We start from the raw sequence: 25,885 nt of genomic DNA on the forward strand, positions 1-25,885 counted from the left end.
ACAAACAAACAACAGGAATTCTGCAGATGCTGGAAATTCAAGCAACACACATCAAAGTTGCTGGTGAACGCAGCAGGCCAGGCAGCATCTCTAGGAAGAGGTACAGTTGACGTTTCAGGCCGAGACCCTTCGTCAGGACTAACTGAAGGAAGAGTGAGTAAGGGATTTGAAAGTGGGAGGGGGAGTGGGAGATCCAAAATGATAGGAGAAGACAGGAGGGGGAGGGATGGAGCCAAGAGCTGGACAGGTGATAGGCAAAAGGGGATACGAGAGGATCATGGGACAGGAGGTCCGGGAAGAAAGACGGGGGGGGGGGGACCCAGAGGATGGGCAAGAGGTATATTCAGAGGGAGAAAAAGGAGAGTGAGAGAAAGAATGTGTGCATAAAAATAAGTAACAGATGGGGTACGAGGGGGAGGTGGGGCCTAGCGGAAGTTAGAGAAGTCGATGTTCATGCCATCAGGTTGGAGGCTACCCAGACGGAATATAAGGTGTTGTTCCTCCAACCTGAGTGTGGCTTCATCTTTACAGTAGAGGAGATGTTCATGCCAACAAACAAACAAACCTGAGAAAATGAGTTGTAGAGTCCTTGAAAGTGAGTCCGTAGGTTGTGGAATATTTCAGAGTTGAGGTGAGTTAAGATAGATAGGTGGATACTTTATCGATCCCAAAGGAAATTACAGTGTCACAGTAGCATTACAAGTGCACAGATATACAAATATTAAAAGAGAAGTAAGAAAGAATAAAAATTAAGTTAACTCAGAAACAGGAGGAGGTCATCACTTCCCCAGCTATAGGTTGATTCATTATCAAGCCTAATGGCCAAGGGTGAGAATGACCTCATATGTCGCTCTTTGGAGCAGCGTAGTTGCCTTAGTCTATTACTAAAAGTGTTCCTCTGTTCAGCCAAGGTGGCATGCAGAGGGTGAGAAACATTGTCCAGAATTGCCTGGATTTTCCGTTCTACCACAGCCTGCATTGTGTCCAGTTTGAGTCTTATAACAGAGCCAGCCTTTCTAATCAGTTTATCGAGCCTGTTGGCATCACCCGTGTTGATGCCATTGCCCCAGCACACCACCACATAGAAGATTGTACTGACGACAACAGACTGGTAGATCATGTGAAGCAGAGGCCTGCATACTTCAAATGACCTCAGTCTCCTCAGGAAGTAAAGGTGACTTCTTATACACAGCCTCTGTGTTGGTGCTCCACTCAAGTCTGTCATCTAGGTGCACCCCCAGATACTTGTAGGTCCTCACCACATCCATGTCCTCACCATCAGTAGTAACAGGGAGCAGTGCAGGCTCAGTCTTCCTAAAGTCCATCACCGTCTCCTTTGTCTCACTGATGTTGAGATGCAGATGATTCAGCTTGCACCATTCGACAAAGTCCTCCACCAGAGTCCTATACTCATCCTCCCGTCCTCCCTTTTTACACACAACTATTGCTGAGTTGTCGGAGAATTTCTGCAGATGACATGGCTCAGTGTTGTGTCTAAAGTCCGAGTTACCCACACCGGTTCAGGAGCCTGATGGTTGAAGGGTAATAACTGTTCCTGGTCCTAGTGGGGAGGGTCTTGCCTGTGATGGACTGTTTCCACACCGGGCCGTGATGCAATCAGTGAGGATACTCGCCACTGCGCATCTGTACAAGTTTGTCAAACTTTCAGATGTCATGCCGAATCTGCACAAACTCCTAATGAAGTAGAGGTGGTCTTGTGCTCTTTTTGTGATGGCGTTTACGTACTGATCCCCGGACAGGTTCTCTGATAGAGCACCAGGGAATTTGAAGTTACGTACCCTCTCCACCTCCAATCACCCTAATAGGGAGTTAGGTAGAAAGCTGAAAAGCGGAGCTCTGGGGTAGCAATCTCTGGATTGTGGCGTGTGCCACACACCAATGACAGTAATAGGGTGATTTGGCAAATGCATGAGTGGCCGAGGAATTGGGGCAAGGTTTCAGATCTCTGATCGTTGGAATCGCGTCTGGGGAAGATGTGACCTTTACAAAAAGGACAGGTTACACACCGGAACTTGAGGGAGCCAACATCCTTGCGGGCAGGTGTGCTGAAACAGCTGGGGAGGATTCAAAATAATTTAGCAGGGGAATGGGAACTGGAGTAATAGGGCTGTGGACGGGGCAGGACCATAATGAGACTGTGAGGAAGGACAAGCAGATGATGGGGCAACATTGCGGTCAGTGGGATGAGTTGAAGTGTAACATGGGGGCAAAATCAAAAAGCGCGGTGAGTATAGGCCTGAAGATGTATTTGAAGGCATGCAGTATATGGATGTTCTTATAGCACAGCTAAGAGATTGTCGGGTATGACACTGAGCTGTGGCTGATAAGTGGAGGGAGGGCAGGTAGTTTTGAGGAAATAGAGGGGCTAGAGAAGGACAGGTTAGGAGAATGGGCAAAGAAGTGGCAGATGGAATACAGTGTCAGGAAGTGTGCGGTCATGCACTTTGGTAGAAGAAATGAAAGCATGGGGGAAAATTCAAAAATCAGAGGCACTACGGGATTTGGAGTCCTTGGGCAGTATTCCCTAAAAGTTAATTCGCAGATTGAATTGGTGGTGAAGACTAGAATATAAAAGCAAGGGTGTAATGTTGAGGCTTTATAAAGCACTGGTGAGGCCTCACTTGGAGAATTGTGGGCCGTTTTGGACCCCTTATCTAAGAAGGGATGTGCTGAAACTGGACAGGGTTCAAAGGAGGTTCACGGAAATGATTCCGGGATTGAAAGGCTTGTCATGTGAGGAGCATTTGATAGCTTGGGGGTCTCTACTCACTGGAATTCAGAAGAATGGGGGGGTGACCTCAGTGAAACCTGTTGAATGTTGAAATACCTCAGTCAACTGGATATGGAGAGGATCTTTCCTATGGTGGGAGAGTCTAAGACCAGAGGACAGAGCCTCACAATACAGGAAAGTCCTTTTAGAATGGAGAAGAAGACAACTTTCTTTAGCTAGAGAGTTATGATGGCTGTGGAGTCCAAGTCATTGGGTATATTTAAGGCAGAGGTTGATAGATTCTTGATTGGTTGGGGCATGAAGGGATATGGGGGGAAGGCAGGATATTGGGGCTGAGGGGAAAATGGATCAGCCGAAATGAAATGGCCTAATTCTGCTCCGATATGTTGGGTCTTATAATGTTCTGTTGTTGTGAGTTGGCATCTGTGTAAAGAGAACAAGTTAATGCTTTGGGTCTGGGAGGCCTTGTCAGAACTGGGAGAGATGGAAAACAAGTGAGATGTCAGTACCAGAGGCAGGAGGGCAGAGCTAAATGAATCGGTTTTATTCGCTGAGACCTATGGGTCCCTGTGGCAGTGAGAGGCACAGACTCTGACTGTGTTATGTCAGCAGCAGGTGAAGTGTGTCAGCTGGAGAGAAAAACTAGGCTACAGCACAGAGAGATTGTAATAAAACTATTTTACAGTCTGTTCATTGTTCCTTTCTGATTCAGCAGCAAGAGATGTCCGCCAACAAAGGAGGCACTGTACACTCAATAAAGGTCACAAGAAATTATTACAGTTATATACAGAAAAATATGGTTAAAAGTTCAAAGTAAATTTATTGTCAAAGTACATATACGTCACCATATACAACACTGGGATTCGTTTTCTTGTGGGCATTCACACCAAACACAAAGAAACACAATAGAGTCATTGAAAAACCACACATGACAAAGATGGACAACCAACCAATACAAAAGTCAGTAAACTGAGCAGATATAAAAAAAAAGATAATAATAATAATAAATAAGCCTTAAATAACCCTAATCTGAGGAAAGACATCCTTGCCATAGAGGGAGTACAAAGAAGGTTCACCAGATTGATTCCTGGGATGGCAGGACTTTCATATGATGAAAGACTGGATCGACTAGGCTTATACTCTCTGGAATTTAGAAGATTGAGAGGGGATCTTATTGAAACGTATAAAATTCTAAAGGGATTGGACAGGCTAGATGCAGGAAGATTGTTCCCGATGTTGGGGAAGGCCAGAACGAGGGGTCACAGTTTGAGGATAAAGGGGAAGCCTTTTAGGACCAAGATGAGGAAAAACTTCTTCACACAGAGAGTGGTGGATCTGTGGAATTCTCTGCCACAGGAAACAGCTGAGGCCATTTCACTGGCTATATTTAAGAGGGAGTTAGATATGGGCCCTGTGGCTAAAGGGATCGGGGGTATGGAGGGAAGGCAGGTACAGGGTTCTGAGTTGGATGATCAGCCATGATCATACTGAATGGCGGTGCAGGCTCAAAGGGCCGAATGGCCTACTCCTGCACCTATTTTCTATGTTTCTATATTGGGAACATGAGCTGTAGGGTCCTTAAAAGTGAGTCCATTGGTTGTGGAAACAGTTCAGAGTTGGGGTGAGTGAAGTTATCCCTTCTGGTTCAGGACCCTGATGGTTGAGGGGTAATAACTGTTCCTGAGCCTGGTGGTGTGGGTCCTGAGGCTCCTGAATCGCCTTCCTGATGGCAGCAGCGAGAAGACAGCGTGGCCTGGGTGGTGGGGGTCCCTGATGATAGACGCTGCCTTCCTGTGACTGAGCCTGTGAAGGTAGTAACAGAGACAAAATAATATTTATCAACCAATCACGAAGCCAGTCCACACAATATACTGATGGAGAGGACTGTAGACACACGACAGCGCACACGCAATCTCTCCCCTAGTCTCTCTACCTCTCCTCGTGTGTGTGTGTGTGTCTGTCTGTCTGTCTGTCTCTCTCTCCCCCCTCCCCATGTTTCTGTCTCTGTCCCATTGTATCTTGTTTCTCCCACCCATGTGTCCCCTCCACCTGAGTCCCTCCCCGACCCTCCTCCCCCTTGCCTCTCCCCTCACCCCCCTTCTCTCTCTCTCTCCCTCCTCCCTCCCCTCTTTCTCTCTCTCTCTCTCTCTCTCTCTCTCTCTCTCTCTCTCTCTCTCTCTCTCTCCTTGTTTCCGCCTCCAACTCTGTGCACTGCTCGCAACCTAACAGAAGATTGCCACCTGCGCAAAGAAATTGTCCCTTTTCCAACCCTTCATCATCCCTATCATAACATTTACCCCGGTCCTTTTGCAGACAAACATATTCCTGCCATTCTTTACTCTCAGGACCGTCGACTGCTGCTCATACTGTTCTCAAGACATTCCTGTGCACTGTCTCAAAAAACAGCTCCACGTCCCAGACTAACAAGCTTCTGTCTGGTGTTACATATTTTAGCATATCCCAAGGGGGAATCAAGTTTCACTCTTTCCTTGCAGAGACAAATGGCAGTTAATGGCCCCGTCAGTCAGAAGAAAGTTAGAGAGTTTGAGGCATTCAGTCCAGATGTCTGAAACGTGCTCAGTTAGAAGGCGAGGAACTACTCTGTCAGTTTGGGTTGAGCCTCACCGCAGAGACTAGTTACCTGATCGGAGATACTGTCACATACTTACTGAAGTTTTCTGTCAACTCCTTTAACAGGGTAGAACAGGCAGAGGAGTTGTGAATGGACAGCTGGCAAACTCAACATCACATCGGATCTGCACTGTGGGTTCATCCCCACCTGCCTGTCGTTGACCTTTGATACGGAAGGGAAGATGCTCGTCTGTTTTATCTCTGAGAAAAGGTTACGATCCACGGGGTGGTCTGTCCGGCTGTGAGAGTGTTCGAGTGCCCCGACTGTAGCGGGAACCTCAGCCTGAGGAGGGAGCGCCACCATCTCTCCGTGGAAAACACGAACATGTATGTTACCTTCTGATGAACCACCCTGGCGAGAAGCTACGTGACTTTCCTTCACAAGTTTGAAAGGGGAGCAAGTATTTCCATGATAAAATTGGGGTACTGGTGTGGATTGTTGTGAAGGTTTTCCGTCCTCGCGTAATTGCTTTTTGCCGGGAATGAAGTTCAGTGTCTCGTGCGCCCGTTGGAAATTCATTGATGCCGAACCCTGAGGAGACGCCCGCACGTCCTCACTGGAGATCGGACACCCGCCTGTTCCCGGTGTGGGAACAGGATTCGCTCAGTCATCCGCGCCGCGGAGAGGCCGCTCGGCTGCACTGAGAGCGGGAGAGGGGCCGCCGAGCAAGATGACACCCCAGCGAAGTCACGCCGGGGGGAAGCTGTTCGCCTGCTCGGAATGTGGGAAGGGGTTCGCTCGGTCGTCCCACCTGCTGACGCACCAGACAGTGCACACTGGGGAGAGGCTGTTCGCTTGCCCCGACTGTGGGAAGAAGTTCACCCGCTCATCAAGCCTGATGCGGCACCAGCAGTTTCACACCGGGGAGAGGCTGTTCACCTGCTCCGAGTGCGGGAAGGGCTTCACCCAGTCGTCCCACCTGGTGAGACACCAGCGGGTTCACACTGGGGAGCGGCCGTTCACCTGCACCGAGTGCGGTGAGAGATTCACCCAGTCGTCCAGCCTGATGACGCACCAGCGGGTTCACACCGGGGAACGGCCGTTCAGCTGCTCCGAGTGCGGGAAGAGATTCGCCCGGTCGTCCAGCCTGCTGATCCACCAGCAAATCCACACCGGGGAGAGGCCGTTCACCTGCTCGGAGTGCGGGAAGGGGTATAGCCGCTCCTCGGAGCTGCTGATCCACCAGCAAGTTCACACCGGGGAGAAGCCGTTCCCCTGCTCCATGTGCGGGAAGCGGTTCGCCCGCTCATCCAACCTGCTGATACACCAGCGCATCCACACCGGGGAGAGGCCGTTCACCTGCTCCGAGTGCGGACGAGGCTTTGTCCAGTCGTCCCAGCTCCTGAAGCACCGGCGCATTCACACCGGGGAGAAGCCGTTCGTCTGCTCCTTGTGCGGGAAGGCGTTCGCCCGCTCGTCCCAGCTGCTGACGCACCGGTTGATTCATACTGCGGAAGGCTCGTTTGCCCGCTCGGTGTGGGATGGGGTTCACTTAGTTGTGCCGCCCAGTGAAAAGCCATCAAATTCACCCTGAGGAGACCGATCACACATGCTGTGCATGTTCGTTACTGCTGCTGAGTCCACACGCAAGCACACGGGGCAGCTCGTACCGCTGCTGCTGAGTGCTTTCAGGATTGAAGACTGATCGCTGGCCACAGTTGGGGTCTGTTTCTTCTGACGTCCGTCACTACTATAACCAGGCTGCAGTATAGCACTCTGTACCTGTGACAAATAAACCCGTCTTGTCTAAAACTCCGTGTCTTGGGTCCTTAACTATCGAGAGGCCCCTCGGTCTAGTTGCTCCACACCAGCCTCTTCCCAACTCCTCGTCTTCCTAAGCTCTACTGCGGCGTCGGCTGCCGACAGCAGCTTGCCTGAGTCAGAGTCAGGTTTAGTATCACTGGCATATGCTGCAAAATTTGTTGTTTTGTGGCAGCAGTGTGTTACAACACATAATGCAAACTGTAAATTACAGTAAGTGTATAATATATAATTAAAATTAGTAATGCAGAAGGAGAGGAAAAGAACAGTGTTCATGGGTTCGTTGTCCATTCAGAAATCTGAGGACAGAGGGGAAAAAGCTGTTCCTGAAATGTTGAGTGTGTGTCGTCAGGCTCCTGTACCTCCTCCTTGATGTTAGCAATGAGTCCTCTCACAGGTCAGCCTTTCAAATTGTCCCCAGGTGTAGCCTGTCGAAGGTCCTTCCTCTCCCAGGGCTGAGGCCTTTGGTGTTTCTGTAGCTCTGGGATTTTACGGGATGACATTGCCAACCCTGTGCCCATCTCTGCAGCCGGCCTTGGCACCATCCATGGTGGAGTTCTCCACCATACTGAAAAATCCTTCTGTTTTTCTCTCCTCTCTGTGTTCACCGAGCTTCTCCTTCCCGGCACTTGTGTAGGAGCAGCAGTCCACTCCAACTCTTCTGTTTTACCACATCAACCACAGGTCTGATTGTAACTTCCTAGTGACTCTTCGCCACCGCCCCCTCACTTATCAAGAGTCTACCACTGCCTTAAAAAATTACTGAACTGTGCTTCCAGTGCCTTTTTCGAAAGAGACTTTGAATGGCACCTACATCTCCTAATACCCTGGATAATTCTAATCAGCATTGTGCATCAAACTGACCACATGTTCCTTACCATCTCCCCCCAATAGACCCTTCATCTCCCTAAACTTCTGTCTCCTCCATTTGCTCCAGTGGGATCTGCTTTCCTTTCATACTCTGGCCCTCAGCTGCTCTCCCCTGACCATCGCGTTACAACACAGTGAGCTTCTCTGATCGGGAAATGCGGATTTAATGGCTGCTTTCAAACAGGAATCGGATCTCCTTGTAGAAAGAGGAAATCACCACTGGGCCTTGGGGAACAAGCAGATCAACACAGACACACAGAGGCAATTGTGAGTGTGTGTGTGTTTCTAAAACACATGAGATGCTGGAGGAACCCAGCACGTTAAGCAGCATCTGTGGAGGAAAATGTACAGTCGATGTCTTGGGCTGAAACCTTTCACCAGGACTGGTGCAGAAGCCAGAATGAGAAGGTGGTGAAGGAGCAGGAAGGCGAAGGGTGAAACCAGGTGGGGGGAGAAGGGAGTAATGTGAGAAGCTGGGAGGTGTTCGCTGAAGAAGATGGACGAAGACAGTAGGCTCCTCTATCTTCAGCCACCGAAAGTAAGAGAATACCCAGGAGGAGGAAGGTGAAAGTGAGGGAAACGTAATCAAGTTTATTATCATTATGTTGTGAAATTTGTTGTTTTGTGGCAGCACTCCAGTACAATACAAACAAAAAGTTAAAACAAGAAATACAGTGTATAAAAATATAATTGATGTAAAAAGTGAGGTAGTGGTCATGGGTCCACGGACTATTCAGAAATGTGATGGTGGAGGGGAAGAATTTGGTACTAAAACGTTGAGTGTTGGTCTTCAGGCTCCTGTACCTCCTTCCTGATGCTAGAGATGAGAAGAGGGCATGTCCTGGGTGGTGAGGGTCTCCAGTGATGAATGCCACCTTTCTAGGAAGCATTGCCTGTTGAAGATGTCCTCGATGCTAGAGAGGCCGGTGCCCATGATTGATGAAGCCGAGCTTAACAGCCCTCGGCAGCTTTTTCCAGGGGTGCACTGGTGCCTCCGTATCTGACGGTGTTGCACCCAGTTAAATTCCTCTCCACAGTACATCTATTGAAATTTGCTGAAGACATTCCAAATCTCAAACCGCTAATGAGTATAGCCACTGGCATGCCTTTCTCATAAGGTCATCAATACGTTGGGCCCAGATAGATCTTCAGAGATTTTGTCACCCAGCAACTTGAAACTGTTTGAAGAGCAGGCAGGGTGGGGGGAAGAGTGGAGAAGGAAGCAAACCATGTTAGAAAGATAGAATGGACTGAGTGAACTAAATGGCATTTCGATGTGTGTGATTCCGATTCTCATGTTCCCACGTTCTCACGCTCAGTACAAGTTAGTTACAAAGATTTTTGGTGTTTACCATAGAAATTCAAAACAATATCGCTTACTAGCAGTGATAAGTTTTCAAAGTTCAAAGTAAACTTATCATCAAAGTACATATCTATCACCATTTACTACCCTGAGATTCATTTTCCTGCAGACCTTTACAGGAGGTACAAGAAACACAACAGAATCAGTGAAAAACTCAACACAAAGGCTGAAAATCAACCAATGTGTAAAGGATCAAACGGTAAATACAAAAAAAAAATTAATAATAGTAAATGTTATTGAAAACATGGGTTGTAGACTCCTTGGAAGTGAGTCCATGGGTTCAAAGTTCAAAGTAAAATTTATTATCAGAGGTCATACAACCCCGAGCTTCCTTTTCTGCAGGCATACTTTGCAAATCTATTGAACAGTTACTGTTAACTGTAAACAAACTGTACAAATGCAGATATAAATAAATAGCAATAAAGCAATAAATAGCAAGATAACAGAGTCCTTAAATGAGAGTAGCTATCACCTTTTGCTCAAGAGCCGGGTGGTTGAGGGGTAGTAACTGTTCTTGAACCTGGTGGTGAGAGTCCTGAGGCTCTTGTGCCTTCAACCTGATGGCAGCTGTGAGAAAAGAGCGTGGCCTGGGTGGAGAGGATCTTTGATGATGGATGCTGCTTTCCTATGACGTGCTCAATGGTTGGAAGGGTGTTTACCCGTAAAGTGCTGGTCCGAATCCACTACTTTTTGTAGGATTTTCCACTCAAAGACTTCGGTTCCCATACCAGGCCATAATGCAGCCAATCAGCACATTTTCCACCACACATCTATAGAAGTTTGCCAAGGTTTTCAATTACATGACGAACCTCTGCAGACTCCTGAGGAAGTAGAGGTGTGGCATTTTCTTTGCAATAATATTTATTTGATGGATTCTCTGAGAAAGTGACTTCCAGGATCTTAAAGTTATTGACCCTCTCCATTTCTGATCCTCCTATGGTTACTGGCAAATGGACCTCTCGTTTCCCTCTCCTGAAGTTTTCAATCAGTTGCTTGGTCTTGTTGACATTGAGTGAGAGGCCGTTGTTATTACACCATTCAGCCAAGTTTTCAATCTCCCTCCCGTATGCTGATTCATCACCACCTTTGATACATTCCACAACAGTGGTGTCGTCAGCAAACTTGTATATGGTATTCGAGATGTGCTTAGCCACCCAGTCACTGACTTTGTACTATCTTGGGCCTGTGTCACCAAGTAATCCATCAATTCATCCTTAACATTGACTCTAACATCTTCCTAACCACTAAGGTCAGGCTAACTGGTCTATAATTTCCTTTCTGCTGCTTTCCTCCTTTCTTAAAGAGTGAAGTGACATTTGGAATTTTCCAGTCCTCTGGCACCATGCCAGAGTCCAATGATTTTTGAAAGATCATTTCTAATGCCACCATAATCTCTAACGCTACCTCTTTCAGAACCCTAGGGTGCAGTTCATCTGACCTAGGTGACTTATGAACCTTCAGGTCTTCCAGCTGTTTGAGCACCTTCTCCCTTGTAATAGTAACTGCACCCACTTCTCTTCCTTCACACACTACAACATCAGGCATACTGCTAGTGTCTTCCACAGTGAAGACTGATGCAGAATACTCACTTAGTTCATCAGCTATCTCCTTTTCCCCTATTATTATTTCTGCTGCCTCATTTTCTAGTGGTCCTATATCCACTCTAATTTCTCTTTTATTTTTAACATACTTGAGAAAACTTTTACTATCTACTTTGATATTATTTGCTGGCTTTCTTTCATATTTCCTCTTCTCCCTTCGAATGATTTTTTTCTAGTTGCTTTCTGTAGGTTTTTTAAAACTTCCCAATCCTCTATCTTCGCACTAAGTTTTGCTTTATTGTATGACCTTTTGCTTTTACAATAGCTTTGATTTCCCTTGTCAACCTCAGTTGTACTATTTTACCATTTGTGTATTTCTTCATTTTTGGAATACATATGTCCTGCACCTTCCTCATTTTTCCCAGAAATGCAAGCCGTTGCTGCTCTGCTGTCATCCCTGCCAGCAGCTCCTTCCAATTTACTTTGGCCAACTCCCCTCTCATACCACTGTAATTTCTCTTACTCCACTGAAATACTGCTCCATCAGACTTTGCTTTCTCCCTATCAAATTTCAAGTTGAACACAATCATATTGTGATCATCATTCTTTTACCTTAAGCTCCTTAATCGCCTCCGGTTCATTGTATAACATTCAACGCAGTATAGCTGATCCCCTAGTAGGCTCAACGACAAACTGCTCTAAAAAGCCATCTTTTAGGAATTCAACAAACTCGCTCTCTTGAGATCCATTACTAACCTGATTTTCCCAATCGAGCTGCATATTAAAATCTCCCATGACTACCATAACATTGCCCTTTTGACTCACCTTTTCTATTTCCTGTTGTAACCTGTGGTCCACATCCTAGCCACTGCTGGGAGGCCTGTATATAACTGTCATCAATGTCCTTTTATCCTTGCAGTTTCTTAACTCAACCCACAAGGATTCAACACCTTATGATCCTATCTCACATCTTTCTACTGACTTGATGCCATTCTTCACCAGCAGAACCACACCACCCCCTCTGCCTACCTCCATATTCCTCCAATACAATGTGTAACCTTGGATATTCAGCTTCCAACTGCAACACAATTCAGTGATGGCCACATCATACCTGACAATCTGTAATAGTGCAGCAAGATCATCCACCTTATTTCTTATGCTCCGTGCATTGAGATATAACACTTTGAGTACTGTTTTTGCTTCCTTTTTTGATTCTGCATCTTTAATACAATGATGGCTGCAAATTTGTCCCATCACCTGCCTGCCCTTCCTGACAATCCGACTGCATACTATCTTTACTTTTTTACCATCTGCCCTATCCTGAGTTCCTCCACTCCGATTCTCACTCTCCCGCCAAATTAGTTTGAACCCTCCCCAACAGCTCTAACCTGCCCGTGAGAATATTGGTCCCCCTTGAGTTCAGGTGCAACCTATCACTTTTGAATAGGTCATACCTCCCCCAGAAGAGAACCCAATGATCCAAGAACCTGAAACCCTGCCCCCTGCACCCGTTTCTCAGCCACGCAAATACCTGCTAAAAATTCCTGTTTCTACCCTCTCTGGCACATGGCACAGGCAGCAATCCAGAAATAATTACTACCCGGGAGGTCCTGCTTCTCAGCTTTCTACCTAGCTCTCTAAATTCTCTTCTCAGGACCTCACTGCATTTCCTTCCAATGTCATTGGTACCAATATGTACCAAGACATCTGGCTGCTCCCCCTCCCTCTCCAAAACTGATCCGAGACATCCCTGACCCTGGCACCTGGGAGACAACATACCATCTGGGTGTCCTGCTCACATCCACAGAATATCCTGTCTGTTCCCCTCACTACTGAGTCCCCTGTCACTACTGCTCCCTTCTCCCTCTTTCCCTTCTGAACCACGGATCGTGCTCAGTGCCTGTGACCTGCCGCCGAGGATTCTCCCAGGATCTTCCCCCACATAAGTATGCAAAGCAGTATACTTGATTTTGAGGGGAACGGCTACGGGGTGCTCTGCTCTAGCTGCCTATTTCCATTTCTCGTGACATTCACCCAGCTACTCGCCTCCTGACTACTTCCCCGTAACTTTGATCAATTATATCCTCGCACTCTCACACAAGCTGAAGAACATCCAGTTGCTGCTCCAGATCCCTAACACGGTCTTCAAGGAGCTGCAGCCGGATGCACTTCACACAGATGTAGTTCCCCGGGAGACTCTGGGCCTCCCAGTTCTCCAGCATCTGGCATGAAGAACACACCACAGCCATTTAGATGGTACAGTAAGAGAGGGAAACAAGATAAAAAGGAAACCTTAACAGACAGTTTACACAGAGGTGACCCCTCTTCTGGAATGAAGCCTCTTTTCAGCCAAAGCCTGTCACTGCTACTCTCGCCACTGACCTACTCCCGACAATGGCTGCCCCGCTTATCCCTTCTGTACATTTACTATGCACAGGTACAATACACTCAGCTGTACAGGTGCACGGCTGCACAGTAACAGAGATGACCATAGCCTTTGTTGCTGTGCATCTGGAATTTTTTTAAAGTTTTACTAGAGTGCCATGCAGTTTTCAGGCCATGTAAAACTCTTGCGCAGACCAATGGTTGCTCTACGCAGTTGCAAAGAAAATTCAAAGGAACCTTGGTATGATAACAGGCCCTTCTGGCCCAATTAACCTACTAACTTGTATGTCTTTGCAACGTGGGAGGAAAAGCGGGCTGTTCTAAGGCTCTAGTATAATTTTATAGTTAAGAATGAACCCCTGATCTTTCGTACAGCAGTGTGAGTTTCTCGAACAAATCGGCTTATTCAGGCTTGGTCGTCCAGAAGCATTTTGACTGTGAGCTCAAAGATACTCCACTGATCTTGCAGTGATTTGTAGGATTGGTGTTACCATAGTAACATACAATTTCACCATTTCATCTGTCACCCACCTTGCTTTATCACAAGAGATATTGCAGATGCTGGAGGAACTCAGCAGGTCAGACAGCGTCCGTGGAGAGGATAAACAGTTGACCTTTCCGACCGAGTCCCTTCATCAGAGTCCCCAAACAGTCCTTCCAGTTTAGGCAACACCTTGCCTATGAATCTATTGGAGTCATCTACTGTATCTGGTGCTCCTGATGCGATTTCCTGTACATTGTAGGGTCCAGCATACAATGTGCACTACATTGGGAGTTTCACTTTGTCGAGCACCTTTACTCCATCTGCAAAATGCAGGATTTTCCGGTGGCCAAACATTTTGATTCCAATCCTCATTTCGGATCCAACATGTCGGTCCATGGCTTCACTCTCAGGTCGGAGGAGCAACACCTCATATTCCATCTGGGAGGCCTCCAACCTGACCACATGAATATTGATTCTCCAGCTCCTGGTAATTTTTCCCACTCCCTTTCACTCTTCTTCAATTCTACACTCTTATGTCTTCTCTTTTCCTTGCCTACCTATTAGCTCCCTCTGGTGCCCCTCCTCTTTCCCTTTCTCCCATGGTCCACTCTCCTCTTCTATCACATTCCTTCTTCTCCAGCCCTTTACCTTTTAAACCTATCACCTCCCAGCTTCATATTTCACTCGCCTCTCCCAATCACCTGGATTCACCCATCACCTTCCAGCTACCCTCCTTTCCCTCTGTCCACCTTTTTTTAATCTGGCATCTCCCCCCATCTAGTCCTGATGAATGTTCTCACCCCAAAACATTGACTGTTTATTCATTTCCATAGATGCTGCCTGACCTGCTGTGTTCCTGGAGCGTTTTCTATATGTTGCTTGGAGTTCCAGCGTCTGCAGAATCTCTTATGTTTATATTTTGTATGTTGGCCACTTTTCTTTTGCAACGTTTGATCTTTGCTTAATCTCTGCAGGGGTTGTTGTAACTGCCTGACAAATGGGACTTTGCTTTTCTTTGCCAGAGAGCTGTTTCCTCCATTCCCCCTGCAAATGGGTACTGTAATTTATTGTCATGTCCTTGCAACGTGACTCAGTTTATCTTTCTGTACAGCTCTTCCGCACTTAAAGCTATTTTGCAATGTTCATGTTCCAGCTAGCTATGCCTTGTAGTCTGAACACTTTCCTGATCCATATTTCTTCCCAAATTGGCCATTTTTCCATTGTCCTTTATCCTAGTTTTCTATGTTGACAATATTACAGACTTTCCACTTTTCTTTTAATTCCAGGTGGGGGGGGGGGTTGTTACCGGTGGGTGAAAAACAAGAGACTGGAGGAGGATTGTCGGTGGGTGGAAAGTGGGAGACTGGAAGAGGATTGTCACTGGTTAGAAAACAGGAGACTGGAGGAGAATTTTCAGTGGGTGAAAGCAGGAGACCTAGAAGAGGATCTTAGAGGAGGTACAGGAACCTGAAGCCACACACTCAGACTGGAGACCCTCCCACTTCCATCAATCAGACTGGAGACCCACCCCCTTCCATCAATCAGACTGGAGACCCCCCCCCCTTCCATCTATCAGACTAGAGACCCCCCCCTTTCCATCTATCAGACTGGAGACCCCCCCCCTTCCATCGATCAGACTGGAGACCCCCCCTTCCATCTATCAGACTGGAGACCCCCCCCCCTTCCATCAATCAGACTGGAGACCCCCCCCCCTTCCATCTATCAGACTAGAGACCACCCCCTTCCATCGATCAGACTGGAGACCCCCCCTCATTCCATCGATCAGACTGGAGACCCCCCCTTTCCATCTATCAGACTGGAGACCCTCCCACTTCCATCAATCAGTCTGGAGACCCCCCCCCTTCCATCAATCAGACTTGAGAACCCTCCCTTCCATCTATCAGACTGGAGACCCCCCCCCTTCCATCAATCAGACTGGAGACCCCCCCCCCCTTCCATCAATCAGACTGGAGACCCTCCCCATTCCATCTTTCAGACTGGAGACCCCTTCTTCCATCTTTCAGACTGGAGACCCCCCCCCCCCTTCCATCTTTCAGACTGGAGACCCCCCCCCCTTCCATCTATCAGACTGGAGACCCACCCCCTTCCATCAATCAGACTGGAGACCCCGCCTTCCATCAATCAGACTGGAGACCCCCCCCTTCCATCTATCAGACTGGAGAGCCCCCCCCCTTCCATCAATCAGACTGGAGACCCCCCCTTCCATCTGTCAGACTGGAGACCCTCCCCATTCCATCTTTCAGACTGGAGACTCCCCCCCTTCCATCAGACTGCAGACCCCCCCACTTCCATCTGTCAGACAGGAGACCCCTTCTTCCATCTATCAGACTGGAGACCCTCCCCATTCCATCAATCAGACTGGAGACCCCCCCCTCCATCAATCAGACTGGAGACCCCCCCTTCCATCAATCAGACTGGAGACCCTCCCCATTCAATCAATCAGACTGGAGACCCCCCTTCCATCAATCAGACTGGAGACCCTCTCCCTTCCATCTATCAGACTGGAGACCCCCCCCCTTCCATCAATCAGACTGGAGACCCTCCCCCTTCCATCTATCAGACTGGAGACCCCCCCCCCCTTCCATCAATCAGACTGGAGACCCCCCTCTTCCATCTATCAGACTGGAGACCCCCCCCCTCCATCTATCAGACTGGAGACCCCCCCCCCTTCCATCTATCAGACTGGAGACCCTCCCCCTTCCATCTATCAGACTGGAGACCCCCCCCCTTCCATCAATCAGACTGGAGACCCCCGCCCTTCCATCTATCAGACTGGAGACCCCCCCCCTTCCATCAATCAGACTGGAGACCCCCTCTTCCATCTATCAGGCTGGAGACCCCCCCTTCCACCTTTCAGACTGGAGACCCTCCCCCTTCCATCTATCAGACTGGAGACCCCCCTCCCCTTCCATCAATCAGACTGGAGACCCCCCCCCCTTCCATCTATCAGACTGGAGACCCCCCCCCTTCCATCAATCAGACTGGAGACCCCCTCTTCCATCTATCAGACTGGAGACCCCCCCTTCCACCTTTCAGACTGGAGACCCTCCCCCTTCTATCTATCAGACTGGAGACCCCCCCCCTCCATCAATCAGAATAGAGACCCCCCCCCTTCCATCTATCAGACTAGAGACCCCCCCTTTCGATCTATCAGACTGGAGACCCCCCCCTTCCATCTATCAGACTGGAGACCCCCCCCTTCCATCTATCAGACTGGAGACCCCCCCCTTCCATCAATCAGACTGGAGACCCCCCCCCCCTTCCATCTATCAGACTGGAGACCCCCCCCCCTTCCATCAATCAGACTGGAGACCCCCTCTTCCATCTATCAGGCTGGAGACCCCCCCTTCCACCTTTCAGACTGGAGACCCTCCCCCTTCCATCTATCAGACTGGAGACCCCCTCTTCCATCTATCAGGCTGGAGACCCCCCCTTCCACCTTTCAGACTGGAGACCCTCCCCCTTCCATCTATCAGACTGGAGACCCCCCTCCCCTTCCATCAATCAGACTGGAGACCCCCCCCCCCTTCCATCTATCAGACTGGAGACCCCCCCCCTTCCATCAATCAGACTGGAGACCCCCTCTTCCATCTATCAGACTGGAGACCCCCCCTTCCACCTTTCAGACTGGAGACCCTCCCCCTTCTATCTATCAGACTGGAGACCCCCCCCCCTCCATCAATCAGAATAGAGACCCCCCCCCCTTCCATCTATCAGACTAGAGACCCCCCCTTTCCATCTATCAGACTGGAGACCCCCCCCTTCCATCTATCAGACTGGAGACCCCCCCCTTCCATCAATCAGACTGGAGACCCCCCCCCTTCCATCTATCAGACTGGAGACCCCCCCCCCCTTCCATCAATCAGACTGGAGACCCCCTCTTCCATCTATCAGGCTGGAGACCCCCCCTTCCACCTTTCAGACTGGAGACCCTCCCCCTTCCATCTATCAGACTGGAGACCCCCCCCCCCTCCATCAATCAGAATAGAGACCCATAGTCTGCAGTTGCTGGAACCTGGAGCAACAACAAACGCTTCCTCGAGTATTTTGTGTGTTGGTCCACTGCTCATGTAACTACCAGCCTCTCCCACCTCCACCCTCCCCTCCCCTACTGGGCACAACCTGCCTGTGATCGTATTCCTCTCCTCAGCCCACTGATGCCCTCATGCTCCTGTGTCACCAACCCCTCCTCTCACCTCTCCGCTCTTCGTATCAACGAAGGGTTTAGGAAAGTGTCTGCAACCCCTTTCTTTCCACAGACACTGCTTGACCAGTGGAAATGGAGGAGTATGTTAGAGGAACACGAGGGGAAACCTCTTTACTCGGAGGAAGGCTGGAGTGTGGAATGAGCTGCCAGCGGATGTGGTGGATCTGGGTACAATTTCAACTTGAAGAGCAGTTGGGTACATACAGGGATGGGAGGGCTATGGTTGATGGGAACCAGAAAGATTAATAGCTCGGCATGGACTAGATGGGCCGAAGGGCTTTCTTCTGTGCAGTGGTGCTCCACGACTGACCTGCTGAGTACCTCCAGCAGATTGTTTTAAAACGAAATTAGCTGGGTTGTCCTTACAGTGACTCCTATGACTGTGTGGAACAAGTAAAAAAAATTCTTTGTCCTGAATAGCCTCTTCCTGTGCTATCTCCCGTCTACAATGTGATTCAACCGTCAGATGATGCAATTAAATATATCATCATTGACTGGCCTGCTTGTAGTAATCAAAGAAAGTATTGTAAAAAGACAGCGGGTCATATCGTCTCTGTCGGGAGAACATTGCTGGTCTCCCCCTATAGTCCACTGCCCTTATCCCAGACGTCAAACTAGGGAAACATCACAGGACCAACTCCAAGAACGGATGGAATGAACTATACACTATGTACTTGTGTTATGCTCAATCGCAGGAAGTGGCTCTAGCCAAGATGTTTCGGAGGACCGGGGTATCTGAGCCAATAAAATTGAATATGTATCAGAGGCACGGGCTACAGGGGTTTTTCTTATGTAGGATATGATGGATAAGCAGGAATAGGGTACTAGGATGGCCAAAGATGGGAGGATAAAATGTGTGTGTGTGTGTGTGTGTGTGTGAGAGAGAGAGAGAGAGAGAGATTGGGTGAAGGGATTTAGAATGTAAGTCTATTGCACACTCCGGACAGAAGGTGGCAGTACTGCACCATTAAGCTGGGTGCCAACCGCCGTAAAACAAGAAGAAGAAGAAGAAGCAGTATCAGAGGCACGGTGGCGAAGCGGTCAGCACACGCTCTACAGTACCAGCGACCTGGGTTCAATTCCTGCGCTGCCTGTAAGGAGTTTGTACGTTCTCCCCGTGACCGCGTGGGTTTGCTCCCACAGGCCAAAGATGTACCGGCTGGTCGTTGTGAATTGTCACGGGACTCGGTTCGGTTGGGGTTGCTGGGGGGTGTGGTTCGAGGGGCCGGAATGGACAACTCCACACTGTAACTCAATAAACAGATAACCTGGCAGAGACCGGCGGGGGGGGGGGTGCTGGGGGCTGACAACTGGACGCAATAAGGGCATGGGGTACAAGGTTTAAAACAAAACTCATTTATTTGTCCACAGATCGAGAATTAGTTATAAGAGTTTCCTAACATCAGTAGTATGCTGGCCACTTCGAGGGGAGTGGTCCCGAGCTCAAAATCCGGCCGGCTCCATCCACGCTTTCCATCTGTGCTGGGTCGAGCGTCGAGCTGGATATTCAGCCTCGTAAAAAACGGACAAATGCTAACGAAACGGCGCCACAAGGCATGGAGAGGATCTCAGGGTAGAACCAGCTACCGACCATGTCAAACGACAAGGTGCAAGTCCTGAGGTTGAGGAACGGCAGAATCCAACAGAGGCAGTCACTTGCGTCCAGACACCCAACGTGGAACTCACTGGAAGTTTGCATTGTGAATTTGTTGGTGCTTCAACAGTTGGGATGACTGAACGTACCCCTTGCCGCACTCGGAGCAGGTGAACGGCCTCTCCCCGGTGTGAACGTACTGGTGTTTCAGCAGGTGGGACGACTGCGTGAAGCCCTTCCCGCACTCGGGACAGGTGAACGGCCTCTCCCCGGAGTGAACCCGCCGGTGGGTCACCAGGTTGAACGACCGCGTGAAGCCCTTGCCGCACTCGGAGCAGGTGAACGGCTTCTCGCCGGTGTGAATTCGCTGGTGGTTGACCAGGTAGGACGACTGCGTGAAGCCCTTCCCGCACTCGGAGCAGGTGAACGGCCTCTCCCCGGTGTGGACCCGCTGGTGGTTCTGCAGCTGGGACGGGGAAATAAACGTCTTTTTGCACACGGAGCAGATGAAGGCCCTCCCTCTGGCGTGCGATGCCTGGTGCACCAGCAGCTGGGATGGGTCCGGGAACGCCTTGCCACACCGCGAGCACGCAAACGGCGTCTCGCTCGAGTGAACTCGCTGGTGTCTCAGGAGGTGCGACGAGCGAGTGAACCCCTTCCCGCACTTGGAACACGTGTAGGAACTCTCGCCGCTGTGGACTTCCTGGTGCCTCACCAAGTGCCAGGAGCACGTGAAGCCCTTCCCGCACACGCAGCAGGTGTACGGCCGCTCCCCGGTGTGAACCTGCTCGTGTCTCAGCAGGTGGGAGGAGCTGGTCAACCCTTTCCCGCACCTGGGGCAGGTGAAGGAGCGCTCCCTGGTGTGGACCTGCTGGTGCCGCAGCAGGTGGGACGAGGAGGTGAATCCCTTCCCACACGCAGAGCAGGTGAACGGCCTCTCCCCACTGTGAACCTGCTGGTGCCTGAGCAGCAGCGATGACTGAGCGAATCCCTTCCCGCACACGGGGCAGGCGAACGGCTTCTCCCCGGCGGGACCCTGCTGCGGTCCCAGCAGCTCCGATGAGTGGCCGAACAGTTTCCCGCCTACCAGGCCGCTGAGAGTCCCCTCCCCGATCTGAGATACCTGGTGCATTAGCAGCGGGGTTGAATCCTCGAATCCCTCCCCACGCTCAGAGCGGGCAATGAGACTCTGTCCGACGTAAGCTTGCGCCTCTGTTACCGGGTCGAGTGACATCTCGAATGCTTCTCACACTCGAAGTATCGAACACCCTGTGCGGATCAACGGTGCTCGAAAACGATCAGAAAAGCGGGAGCTCCAATTCAGATACAAAACTGTTTCCGGCTGAGATGGAGAATTCTTTATTTTTCAATGTTGCTAATATTGGTAAAATATTCAACCAACACATTTGGTTTCTCCCTACTGCAGCCAGTATTGCTCCCCTCTCTGTCTGCGTAACGCGCCGAGGCTCCCTCCACGGTCTGGGCTCTTAAACGCTCTCATTCAGGGGTGTGAGTCTCATTTTCCTACTGGTCACCGTGCGCCTCTAATGTCCCGTCAGAAATAAAACGGGCATCTCGTCTTCCATTCAGTCATCGAAGACAAGCAGGCTCCGGTCAACCAACCCACGCTGAAATTCCGATGTAACATTCCCACACATGCACAAATCCTCCGCTTGTTGATCCCTATAAAAAGAAAAATGAATTTAGAAACAGCATCACTGGGGACAGAACCACAATAAGAGAGAATTCCAGTTCCTTCAGTGAGCCGAGCCAGGCACCATTGTTACTCCGATCTGAATAATGAACTCTGGAGCCCTGAGTCCGAACGCCGAGCGGAAGCCCCAGTGAGGAGTGAGAGATCTCACTCTGGCTCCTTTCACAGGAGCACGCCAAACTCGGATCTCACAAACATTCCTTCGTGCACACATAGTGGACAATGCAACCTGGACCCACAACCTGTTAATTTGCAGGTTCAGTCTGGGGTAAAGAAGGCAAATGCAATGTTGGCATTTATTTCAAGGGGAATAAAAGCGAGGTGATAATGCTGAGGCTTTATTAGACACTAATTAAGCTGCTCTTGGAGTATTGTCAACAGTTTTGGGCCCCGTATCTCAGGAAGATGTGTTGTTATTGGAGAGAGTCCAGAGGAGGTTCATGAGGATGATTCTGGGAATGAAGAGGTTAACATATGAGGAGTGTTTGGCAGCTTTGGGCCTGTACTCACCGGAATTTAGTAGAATGAGGGGTATTTCATTGAAACCTACTGAGTATTGAAAGGACTAGATACGTTGGATATGGAGAGAATGTCTCCTATGGTGGGGGTGTCCCGAACTAAAAGGCACAGCCTCAGAGTTGAGGGGCGACCGTTTAGAACAGAGGTAGGGTGGAATTATTTTGGCCTGAGAGTGGTGAATCTGTGGAATGCTCTACCATAGACTGCGGTGGAGGCCAAGTCCGTGGGTATATTTAAAGCAGAAGCTGATCGGTCAGGGCATCAAAGGATATGGCGAGAAGGCAGGTGTATGAGGTTGAGTGGGATCCGGAATCAGCCATGATGGAATGGCGCAGCAGATTCGATGGGCTGAATGGCCTAATTCTGCTCCTGTGTCTTATGGTCTTATTACATCTCCCCGTTAATCAAGAAGGCACAGCAGCGTCTACGCTTCCTGGGAGTGAGGTGGGCAAGGAAACCCACCCCCATTCTAACCACTGTCTACAGGAGCACCATCGAGGCGTTCTGGTTCTGTACATTGTACAGAAAATGCAAGGCCCTTCTGGGGATGGTCAAACTCGCTGAGAGGATCATCGGGGGTGTCCGGCCCCCACCCACACCCCCATTTGTGACGTTGCAGACAAGGGTCCCAAAGCATTGTCGAGGATCCCCGCCACCCATCCCACAATCTCTTGGCGCCTCTAGCGCCCGGAAGGAGGAACAGGTGTACCAGGACAAGGCCTACCGGACTGGGTAACAGTTTCTTCCCTGACTGTGAGCCTAATACCACCGAGCTCTTCTCACTAGGAGAGCGAGCTGTTTACTGTTTACCTGTGCTGTGCTCTTCATATGCATTTGAATAATATTTTATTGGCATATTTGTAACAATATATTGTTTTCTGTGCTGTGCGTGCACCGTGGTCTAGAGGAACGTGTGTGCCAGATGACATTAAACATGAGTTTAGCTGAGTTGCGAATTTATTCGCAGGGAGGGAGTTTCCGGCAATGGGGGAGGGCTTTATTTTCACGGGTTAACGGGAGAAGTGCGTCTGCTGGTGTTAAAATGCCATTTGTGTCCAGAATAATGAGGGGAAATGCTGGAAAAAAACCCCGGGAACCAGTGGGGATGAGGCCAGGGTATTTTAGAAAACAATCAAAGGCGACGCCAGGGTTTCGGCTTTCAGCCACAGCTCCGACCGCTCTCTTTTGTTCGCTTCCTGTCTCGCCACTCTGAAACCTTCCGGCAGGCAGATTAACCTTCTCAGCAGCCAGCCACGCTGACCTCTCCCCGTCAGGGATCCGCTCTTTGTCCCCTTGCAGCAACTGAAACTTTCATTCACCCACTTCTCAATAAGGTGCCCTGGCTTGCGACCTATTACCGACTTCGCCCTCCGTAACGCGCCCCACTGATTCCATTGACACGCAACCCGGGAGACTTGTGCGAGTTGGAAAAGAGGGCAGGGGGTCAGACAGCTGAGGGACAATCGATGTTTCGTGCTCAATCCCTGGGACAGGGGGTTGGAGGTGGATAAAGGGAGGAGGTGTAGGGAGAAGCGGGGGAGGGGAGGGAGAGCAGGTACTGTACTTCCCCAGTATGGCATGACATGTTTTTGCAACCCGTACCAACTCTCCTCGCAACACCTCGGGGCCAAAGGCAGAGCATCCACACACCCGCTCTTACCCGACTGCATGCGGAGGGTCGCGTCCTTGGGATGAGAAAACTGGGGGCAAAAAGCGGGCCGCCGGAGGAAAAGGCTGGAGACGGCAGATGCTGGAGTCTACAGCAACGCCGGGATGAACGGCGCCTCTGGGACCGACGGAACTGTTGACAGTTCGGGTCGAAACTACGTCAGGACTGGGGGGTGGAGCGGGCAGCCGGCCTGTGTAGAGAGGGTGGCGATGCTGGAGCCCGAGGTGATTGGCGGACTGAGGAGGGGTGATGCGCCGATCGAGCTAGGCTGGGGAGGTGCGGTTGGCAGTCTGAATCGTGCAAATTGATGACAAACAGAGAGAGAGAGAGCGAGAGAGAGGGGAGGGAGGGTGGAGAGGACTGTGAAGCGCGGATACAGCTGCTGGAGGGAGATGAGCAGGGACCCAAAGGGCTGGACTCTGATAAGGAAATGACAAAGGGAACATTAGTGAAGGGGTAACACACACAAAATTGCTGGAGGAACTCTTGTCCTAAATGTTGTCTGCCCTGTTGAGTTCCTCCAGTATTTTGTGTGTGTGTGTGTGTGTTACTCGGATTTCCAACATCTGCAGATTTTCTCTTGTTTGTGGTTAGGGAAGGGGTGAAAGGCAGGTGGAAAAATTCAAAGTAAATTTATTATCGAAGTACATATAGATCACCATATACAACCCTGAGATTTGTTTTCTTGCGGGCATTCTCAGTAAACCCAAAACCCGTAATCCAATCACCAAAAAAGACAGACCATGTGCAAAAGACAACAAATTGCAAATACAAAGAAAAAAAGAAATAATAGTAAATAAACAATGTACAGTGAGAATATGAGCTGAAGGTGAGTCTGTAGGTTGTGGGAACAGTTCAGTGATAGGGTGAGTGAAGTGGTGCAGGAGCATAATGGTTGAGGGGAAATAACTGTTCCTGAACCTGGTGATGTGAGTCCTGAGGCTCCTGTACCTCCTTCCTGATGGCAGGAGCGAGACGAGAGCATGGCCTGGATGGGGTGGGGGTGGGGGGTCCACAATGAGGGAAGCTGCTTTCAAGTGACAGCACTCCATGTAGACGTGCTCAAAGGCGGAGAGGGGTTTACCCATGATGGACTGGGCCATATTCACTGCTTTTTGTAGGATAACAGGCTTTGATGTAGCCAGTCAATATAGTCTTCACTACACATGTATAGAAGTTTGTCAAAGTTTTAGATGCCATGCCAAATTTTTGCAAACTTCTGAGGAAGTGGAGGCGCTGTCGTGCTCTCTTCATAATGGCACTTGTGTGCTGGAATGTGAAGTTGCTAACCTTCTCGGCCTCTGATCGTCCGATGACAACTGGCTCAGGGGCTTCAGATCTCTCCTCCTGAAGTCTCTAATCAGCTCCTTGGTCTTGCTGACATTGAGTGAGAGGTTGTTGTTCTGGCAGCACCCAGCCAGATTTTCAATCTCTCTCCCTTGATTTGACCGTTGACAGTGGTGTCGTCGGCAACCATGAATATGGCATTGGAGCTGTGCTTGGCCACACAGTCATGAGCGTAAAGCGAGTAGAGCAGGGGATAAGCACACAGCCCTGTGGTGCACCTGTGCTGATGGAGACTGTGGTGGTGATGTTGTACTAATCCAAACTGACTGCGGTCTGCGAGTGAGGAAATCCGGGATCCATCTGCACAAGATCAGGATCTTGAAGCTTTTTGATTAGCTTTGAGGGGACGACTGCAAGAGCATCCTGATGTAACCAGAACCCTACAGGAGAGGGAGGGAGCCTGTGGGTGAACCGTGTGTGTGCGCAGTGGGCGAATGGAACCAGGAGGCATGGGGGTGGGAGAAAGGAGAGCTGGGGGATGGAAAAAAAGAGAAAGATTGAATAATGATCAGGAGAGATGGAGGAGGGGGGGAGAAAACCTGAACAGTACGTCAGACTATATTTCTATTTTCTCTCCTAATCTTGCATTCCTGTCATTATGTTGACTTTGTTGTTTATTTTGATTATGTTATGTAACACCCCCGGCCCCCGGGAGGGGCAGCACCTCCGGTGAAGGGGCTTGTCGTGTCCATTCTGGGGCAGCTCACTCACCTCTGGTCCCCACTGGACACTCAGCTCTCGCCTGTGGCTCCAAGTAGCTGTTTGCTTGTGACAGTGGCCACACCCCCGTACACCGCTCCGACATGCAGGCTACACCGGGAGAGGGCAGCCGGCAGGTAGATAGGGACGTGCCCGTCTTGGCATGCGAAGCCTGCTCCGGCGGACTGGGTGCAAGAAACCCAATGGCTAGGAAGAGGTACTGTGACACAACAAGGCACAGAAGACATCATGGGCAGGGGGTTATTTCAAACGGGAATCCTGTGGATAGTTTCACACCACGGAAGGCACTTGGAGACACTAGGGGTG

The 25,885-nt window shown here is 49.8% G+C and overlaps 2 protein-coding genes across 2 annotated transcripts in view; one reads left to right on the forward strand and one right to left on the reverse strand.

Moving 5' to 3' along the window:
- LOC140204036 (uncharacterized) overlaps positions 1 to 25,885 on the forward strand; it is a 76,722-nt gene that overhangs the window by 9,194 nt on the left and 41,643 nt on the right. Inside the window, exons 2-4 of the mRNA XM_072270286.1 lie at positions 1 to 153; positions 5,450 to 6,821; positions 7,786 to 7,790. The exon at positions 1 to 153 is cut by the window's left edge and continues 112 nt beyond it. Of these exons, the coding sequence (XP_072126387.1) occupies positions 6,055 to 6,821; positions 7,786 to 7,790 (772 nt within the window). The 5' untranslated portion in view covers positions 1 to 153; positions 5,450 to 6,054. The remainder of the gene's footprint in view (positions 154 to 5,449; positions 6,822 to 7,785; positions 7,791 to 25,885) is intronic.
- The window catches only part of LOC140204038 (uncharacterized), an 81,750-nt gene continuing 75,238 nt past the window's right edge, over positions 19,374 to 25,885 (reverse strand). The window contains exons 2-4 of the mRNA XM_072270288.1: positions 20,479 to 20,628; positions 20,146 to 20,394; positions 19,374 to 20,061 (exon numbers count right to left, since the gene is read on the reverse strand). Of these exons, the coding sequence (XP_072126389.1) occupies positions 19,699 to 20,061; positions 20,146 to 20,394; positions 20,479 to 20,628 (762 nt within the window). The 3' untranslated portion in view covers positions 19,374 to 19,698. The remainder of the gene's footprint in view (positions 20,062 to 20,145; positions 20,395 to 20,478; positions 20,629 to 25,885) is intronic.

This window comes from Mobula birostris, chromosome 10 (genome assembly GCF_030028105.1).
Source record: "Mobula birostris isolate sMobBir1 chromosome 10, sMobBir1.hap1, whole genome shotgun sequence".
Lineage (NCBI taxonomy): Eukaryota > Metazoa > Chordata > Chondrichthyes > Myliobatiformes > Myliobatidae > Mobula > Mobula birostris.